Genomic DNA, 8,194 nt, shown 5'->3' with positions numbered 1-8,194 from the left:
GACTAATCGACTATTAAATTAGTCATCGGCTATTTTAATAGTCGATTAGTCGTCGACTAGTCGACTAATCATGGCAGCCCTATAATTTTGTCGACAGACAGACAGACAGACACGACCGAAAACAACACCTCCTCCCTTGGCAGAGGTAACAAATATAGACTACATGTCACTTATTCAAAGTAAATTAAATGCAAAACTACACAAATGTGAAATTATAGCATGACTTAAGATGCATCTGAGTCATTTACTGTTAACCATTCAGTCGACATTTACTGTTAACCATACAGTCGACATTTACTGTTAACCATACAGTCGACATTTACTGTTAACCATACAGTCGACATTTGCTGTTAACCATACAGTCGACATTTACTGTTAACCATTCAGTCGACATTTACTGTTAACCATAAAGTCACAGTTAAGAGTAGAAGAATCAATACTAGAAATTAGGGCTGGGCAATATGGCCTAAACTCAATATCACGATATATTGACCAGTTTACCTCGATAACAATAAATGCACGATAACTCTTACCACCCCCCCACTACACACAAGTACACGGTATAGTAGAGTGACTATACTATAGTCATAACACTATACACTGTGTCCATGTTCTTAGTCAAAGTACACAGTTTAGTAATCTCTAATGAAGCGTTATACAAAAATTTTAACCTGAACCATTTGGACCAAAGGGATTTTGTAAGGAAGAGTTTGATTTCAAACAGCTTTTCTGTAGTTTATCATTTTAGTGTATTTAATATATTTAATAAAACATTTTTGTCAAGACTTGAGTCAGATATAGTCATACAAATATGTAACCATCTTCATAACTTTAAACACATTATATTTTAAAAAAATATGCCAATATGTCTTTTGTACAGCACAAAATAACTACATTTTTTTATTTGTTAGAATGGCTGATTTCTCTATTAAAATAACTATTGCTTTCAAAATTATCATATTTAGAGAGCTCATGTAATCATTTATACTGTTTATTCTTCATATTTGATCATTTAATGAATCACAGAGCAGTTCAGTCATTGTATGTTTCTAAATATAAGCAAGATATATTGTGAAGAACGAAATTTGTAGATATTTATGTTAAGAACATAGCATTTTTTTTTGTTTTATTTTATGTTTTGTTTTGTTCTTGTTTAGCTGGGGTGGGCGGCTAACGCTAAGCGAAGACTCGTCTTTTCTATACTGGGGCAAAGTGTTCATCTGAGTTAATATTTTGGAAGAGCAGTGGCTCTCACAGAACTCAGCCTGTGTGCATCTCGGCACGCTAACGCAACAGCGCTGTTGAGGAGTTTGGTCAAGGTCATGCGAGCAAAGTTGGACATATCTGTTAGATAACGATGCTCTGAACACAAACTTAGTGTGTTAGAGTTTAGATACAAACGTCTCTGGTAGATCGGGAGAGAAGTGTGGAGGACGGGGTTTGTTCACTCAGGACAGGAGCTGCAGGCTGACCAGTGTTCACCCTGCAGACTGCTGCACCCACATCAGAAAGCCCCACACTGCTCTGCTCTGACTGGATAAAGCTGTGGGGTTCATTTGGTTTGTTGAAAGCAGCGTCTGTTTAAACCAGTATCAGACTGGGCAGCTTTAACGAGACCGCAACAAAAAACAAGCAGATTCTCCGACATGGGCAAAATGACGCTGGTCATGAAATTAGCATATCATGCTATAATTTATTTTCCTGGGCAAGTTTTTTTTACTGGTATTATTGTGAATGATTTGATATGGCACAGCCCTACTAGAAACAGAATACAAAAAACTAAAACTGTATAAATTAAAAAAGAAATAATGTCCAAAAAAAGACCAAAAATATCCTATATCAACAATCAGACACTTTAATTAGATTTTTTGTAAACATCACAATCTTTCGATGCCGCATTACCAAATAAAATGAGGTTAAGTTGGGCATAAAATAAAAATAAATGACCTTCATTCATTTCAGTGTAGTTTAATTTTATTTAACATCATTTACACTCCAAAATAAACTTAAAAACTAAAGGTACAAGGCCCAAACAGGAGGCAGCAAGGGCAAATGTGGCAGATAGCTACACACTTAGTTAGCAAAAAAAAAAAACAATAATAAAAAAACTTCAAAATTAAAATAAAAACATGAATGAATTAAATAGAAACAAAATACAAGTTGTGTGATGTCAAACATTTTTTGTTCTATGCCCGTTCCCTATGCAAAGGTTTTAGAGCGTACTGCCACCTGCTGGTCCGTAAAAGAACAGCCCTTTGCCACGAGTCAACTATAAAACTGCAAAACTATAAACGCAGAAGCCGCACAGCTCAGTGCGCTCGCGCTAGCCCGCGGACCAAAGCTCGAGTACATCTCAGCCTTTATTCCCACATCTCTCTCTCAGCAGATGTTTCTCTGTTAATTAGTAATTACTCAACACTCCACTGACGATACCACGTCTGGTAATACCTTATACCGCCCAACCCTATACCTAAAATAAATGTGCCAACAGTCAAAAGAAAATCAGCAGAATAATAATCTAGTTTTTTGTTATTGATCCTACTTAAAATACAAAAAAGGCACTGTAGGCACACAGCAACTCCACCACCACAAAACATGCATTGTTCTGTGGTACTGAGGAAAAATAAATGTCCAGAAATTAAACTATCACGTCAACATGACCAAGACACTGAGCAACTGCAGGTATCAAATCACCTCATCATAAATAGGTACTTACGATCATCGAGATATACTAGAACTAGAGAGGAGACCAGAATCTGGAAGCTGAAGCCACAAAGCACCAGCACCACTCACAAGGCTGGCTCCAGGACAGGTTTTAAGTCTCGCTCCCTCTATGTAAATAAACTGATGGAGTTTACGTAATTTTTATGTTCAGTTTCAGTTAGTTAATTTAGGCATTAAAAAAAATGTTGTGTTAGACTGTGATTGACAGTATTACAGCCTATTAGGGAGCTGGAAGGGTTTGTAGGCGGGACTTTTGTATCCAGGCTACAACCTCACAAACAGGTGAGGAAAATGCTGGCTACAGAAATACAAGAGGGCAGCGCCCATGAATAAAGGACATTTTGGCTTTTTTTTCAAGGAGGTTGAGAAGCTTCTTCTATCTTTCTTTATTAATAATGTTGACGTTATAAATTAAATTACTTTGTTTTTGCCCTTTTAGGAACGCACTAATCTTACCAAGCATCTATCAGCAGAAAGACCCAAGATAAAAAATGTTTTTACACTCATCTACTCCTGACATTTATATTAAATGTGATATTAAGCCTGAAAAGATAATTATTCCAGCAACCAGAATGCTTTTCAATAATTTACTTATAAAATACATTCATTATTTCACAAAAATCAACAAAAATGCTTAAACGTCATTTCAAACACCTATTAAATTCCTTCATTCCCCAACATTAACACTAATCTTACAAAATGTGATTACTTCTACCAAGGTTTGTACTTTTTTGTTGCCTTCAAAGAGTTGATACTTTGGAGAACCCACATTTATTTAGTTGTGTGAAGCAAATGAGTAAATCCTTAAAACAGAAACCAACATAAGTTTTAGATCTGCGTTTTGTCAACAATAAGACAATAATAAATACAGGAAACCAGCCAAAATAAGGTAAAATCATTTTATAGTCCAAGACTAGTCTTTGTAAAGGTTGAGAGATTTTATTTAAGCTCCAACAGGCAGCTAATTTTGCCCAAAACGTGATGTGCTTCAATTTTAAATAAGTTAAAACGTTTAAATAAAAGATAAAATCAAGCAACTCCAAGTTTTATACAGTTAAGACAAGTATGAGGAAACAAATGACAGCTACGACTATAATCATTGGGTATTTAGTTAAATTAAGCGCTATTATTATTCAGCGTCTCCTTTAGTCAAGTGGAGTCAGAGGAGTCCGCTACAAACCTGTAGTAGCACAAACTCGGGATAACTTTATGCAACTTTAAAAAGGACATATTGGTATCTGCTTAAACTAAGCCAAAACATCTACTGCATTTCATTTTTGCAGTAGTTTGATGCATGACTAGTCAAATTCAGTCTGTTCCCCAGGCGAGGCCCAAAATTGTCAACAGTCCTGAAAGCAAAATGTTAGCTTAGCGGCTATTAGCAGCTAATTTTAAGTGACGACATGATCAGAGTTTATGACGTCGACTGCAAACTAACTTCACTAAAATAGATTCTCGTTTCCAGTTGACTAAATAGATTTGCAGTTTAGCGTGAGTAGTTAGAAGTCTTGCGAATAAAAATGAATAAAAAGAGGGCAGGGATGCATTTGAATTAGCTAAAGTGCGCTAGCTAGCGGCTTAGCTTAACGCTACTCACATTTCTTGAGCCACTTCATCCAGGAGCGGACGATAAGGCCGTGGTGTTTCTTGTTCTCGATGCACCACGCTGAGAGTCCCTGTATGGACTCCATGGTGTTGGATACTCCTTGAAGGCGGCGGTCCAAGGTCGTTTCCAGTGCAGCCGTGGAGCTGCGTGTTCCCGGGCCGCTTGCAGCCGCTGAATCGGCCGCCATCTTCCCAGCTCCGACTGTAAATGATGGGGATGGAGGAGTCGCTGGAGTAAAAAAAAAAAAAAAAAAAAAAAAGGGGGGGGGGGACACATAGAGGGATAAACACGCCCCCCTGTCTTTATATTTAGAGATACCAAAGCCAGGGGTGTCACTATGTTTTAAGGACAAGGGGGGCTTAGCCCCCAGGAGACGCACAGAATTTTTATATATTATATACTTGTATTGTGTGCGTGTGTATGTGTATATATATATATATATATATATATATATGTGTGTGTGTGTGTGTGTGTATGTGTGTGTATTTATATATATATATGTGTGTGTGTTTGTATGTATAGCGCAAAGTATCATTTCAGTAACATTTAGAGAACAATACCTACACTTTCAGATTATTTTTTTTCCAGTTATTTTTAAATCATTCAAGGCCAAATAATATTTTGACATCACATCAAAAATACCCCAAAACTGAACATTAAAACTATTTTACATTATAAATTAAAGGGAAACTGACAGATTTATGATCATATATTTTAGTCAATAATGTAATATTAAATGGTTATTTATTCCGACCACATCATATTGAATTTTTTTGTAAAAATAAATAAATAATTTTTACACCAAAATAATTTATGGGGGGGCTTTAAAATATTTTAGGGGGGCTCCAGCCCCCCCAAAATAGGCCTAGTGACACCACTGACCAAAGCTACGTATTCTAGCTTAATTTGCATAAAAGGGCTAAACAATACATTTTAACATCCTGATGCATCTCAGTAATCCAGGTAGGAAAATTCAAAAAGAAAAAATAAGTAGATCCTCTGAATGTGTTCTTCTTTAGTGAAACATTTCGAGACTTCTTCAGTCTGATGAGTTTCAGGTAAACTCAGCCTTATAAGCACTGCCTCCACCTGGACAAACAGGTTAGTCACGTGGAAAAGAGATACAGAAACACATTTTAACACATTTCACAAGGCAAAAAAGGGGTCACGTTTTTGTTTATTTGAGGCAGTGACTGCACTGTTACAGAGAAATGTGGCTACAGCTGCGTCAACATGAATTGCTCACTTATCCAAATCAAAAAAACACATTTAGGAATCTGAAAATCTGCAATGCCTATTATCAAATAGGTGCTTTTTAAAGCGTCGTTTAATCTAAAGTGAGTAATTCTGAATCAAGATCACAAAATATCAGTCATAACTTCAGACGATATTTTCTTGTTCTCGTATAGTCTTGGTTTTTACATCACGCGGTGCAATCTGTCTATAAAAAATATGACAGAAAAGCCTATATATCACCAAAGAAATCAACACTGATGCAAACCAACTCGCACATGCTCCGCTCAACACGCCCTGAGCTGTCCCATTCTTACAAAACATCATCCTCACGTTTATTGTTCATCTTTTTTCTGTCCAAGTCTCTTGATGAAGCCCCTCCAGTACACGGTGAGAAGAGGATTTTTGTTCCTGTGAATCTGCAGGCGCGATGATGAAAAAAAGTCGGACGGGAAGGAGGCGCCTCGCTGGAAGGTTTCAGTCGTCCGTGCCGTCCAACACGCTGTGGCTGAGCGCCAGGTCCCAGTAGTGCTCGGTGCCGTGCTTCCTGAAGTGCTCTCGAGCCATGCTCTCTGTGGGGCACTGCTTGAATTTCATCTCTCCAAAGCTACGCTCCTTCGCTGTTCCCTAGAGAGGAATCGTGGGAACTGAGTGAGATCAAGAAACCAAACCAAACACTCCAACATCAGCAAGCAGCAGGAAGCAAAACGAGTACACTCACCTCCCAAATCAACCAACACTTGTTGTTCCTCTTTGCATCGTCATCGCCATCTGGATCTAAATATGAACAGGCAGGAAAAAAGTTTAATGATAATAAAACACGACAAGTAGCAGAAATAAAGCCATGAAACAACATTTATACCATCTCTTTTGGAGTTGTGTTCTTCCCACTTGATTCTGTGCGTCATCAGCCTCTTGAACTTTTTCTGGGATTTAGGGCCTAAAAGAGAGAAAACAAACTGTTACTTCACCATAACACATAGGGATGTTGACATGTCGTCAGCAGCTGCTGCCATTTTCTTCACAAACTGCTGTGACCAGATTGTGCAAGCTGCACTAGTGTGTTTGCTGTTATTTCCTCCTGCTTCGTTATTTCTATGAATTTCAACAAACCGCGCTGATGTCAGGTAGTTAGCTACAGCCTCGTCTTCCAGTTTTTAAGTTTTGTTGATGCGTTTTGAAGAGACACTTTTTTGAAAAGAGGATCAAAGTAAATCAAATGAGTTTTTCTATTGAACCTTAAAAAGATAAGCTGCCATGAAGAACATTATTTTATCTGTCATTGTTCCAAATTTGATAATGATTTGAAACGTAGAAGTATGATTTTTTTAAATCCGAAATAGTGCTTGTTGCAAAGTGTTTTGACGCTCGTCTTCATCACCTGACACATTTAACACGCTGTCTTTGGTTGAGGTGCTTTGTTTACAAAACAGATGTCCACATGGTTTTTAAATTGTTTTAATTTCCTTGCTTTGTAAGGCACATTAAGTTGATTTGATGCAGCTGTAATATTATTTTATACCTTTTCTGCTATATCTGAATTGGCTAGTATTAAGTTTTATTAGTTTTTAGGATACAAGATGCTTCCTACAAAAAACAGAATGTGAATCTTTTCCTAAAGTTTCATGGCGATATGTTGAACACTGAGGAAGTTATGAACAAAAATAGAAAACAAGGTGAAATGATCCCATTGGTTCTGCTGTGAACTGCAGCAAGAAAACATGAGCTGATTTCACCTGAACCAACATCAATAACTTCCCTCAGACTTCAGATAATCACATGATTTTGGTGTAAATTTGTAGGTTTGTAAAGTTCTTTTACATAATATAAAACAATAAAACAAAAACACCAAACCAGCATGCAGTTCATCTAAGAACACACCACAGAAGGATGAAAATGCAGAAGATAAAATAATTTTTTTTTACCAAAAAAAGTTGTTTTTTTAAACTATTTTACATTCAGCTTTTTTTTTTTTACTATTCTACGTTCAGCTTTTCTTTTTTTACTATTTTACGTTCAGCTTTTTTTTTTCTTTCTTTTTTTTTTTTTTGTTCCCAACCTGGGGGGTGTCAGCTTGTCTTGAAGGTAAGAAGGGGGTCTTTGAGGAGAAGAGATTTGGAACCACTGGTTTAGCTGCTACAGTGAATATCAGTCATTTCAAATTGACAACTTTCATTCCTGCTACCAATTTATTTAAAAAGAAACCATTTTTTCTACACTGATTTACCATTGAAATGATTAAACTAACTGCTGAATGATAAAAACTGTTGAAAGTTATTTCATTTCTTTTTGATGCTCTTAGTTTGAAGTTTAGCTGCTAAACTGTGTGCTACACAAAGAGGGGATCATTTTTATTTAACTGGGGATAAATATCAGAGTTTTACACGTGATGTTTTTTGTGGTCTTTCTAATCAGTAGCAACTCATTTAGTGGAAGCTGCAGTAATTGGTGCACTAACTGTTTTTAAAGTCAGTAAAAGAAGCTAATGCAAATGAGAAGCTAGCTTTGCTATTATTAGCAGAACTGCTGAGTCAGGTGAACAGTCAGGTGTTTGTTACTCGTTAAGTCCTACAGAGTTTAAATTAGAGGTGTCCCGATACCGATACCAGTATCGGTATCGGATCCGATACC

General features: G+C 36.8%; 2 protein-coding genes across 2 annotated transcripts in view; both read right to left on the bottom strand.

The window, feature by feature from the left end:
- Window positions 1-4,581, bottom strand: part of rprd2b (regulation of nuclear pre-mRNA domain containing 2b) — a gene marked incomplete at its 3' end in the record, with an annotated part of 24,571 nt that extends 19,990 nt beyond the window's left edge. Inside the window, 1 exon segment of the mRNA XM_014004702.1 lies at window positions 4,322-4,581. Coding sequence (XP_013860156.1) covers window positions 4,322-4,517 — 196 coding nt within the window.
- Window positions 4,582-5,488: 907 nt separating this feature from the next.
- Window positions 5,489-8,194, bottom strand: part of prpf3 (PRP3 pre-mRNA processing factor 3 homolog (yeast)) — a 21,842-nt gene continuing 19,136 nt past the window's right edge. Inside the window, exons 15-17 of the mRNA XM_014004701.1 lie at window positions 6,426-6,503; window positions 6,285-6,340; window positions 5,489-6,190 (exon numbers count right to left, since the gene is read on the bottom strand). Of these exons, the coding sequence (XP_013860155.1) occupies window positions 6,041-6,190; window positions 6,285-6,340; window positions 6,426-6,503 (284 nt within the window). The 3' untranslated portion in view covers window positions 5,489-6,040. The remainder of the gene's footprint in view (window positions 6,191-6,284; window positions 6,341-6,425; window positions 6,504-8,194) is intronic.

The sequence above is a fragment of the Austrofundulus limnaeus genome, unplaced genomic scaffold, assembly GCF_001266775.1.
Source record: "Austrofundulus limnaeus strain Quisiro unplaced genomic scaffold, Austrofundulus_limnaeus-1.0 Scaffold26, whole genome shotgun sequence".
NCBI classification, from domain to species: Eukaryota; Metazoa; Chordata; class Actinopteri; order Cyprinodontiformes; family Rivulidae; genus Austrofundulus; species Austrofundulus limnaeus.
This window is presented reverse-complemented; position numbering and strand designations above follow the sequence as displayed.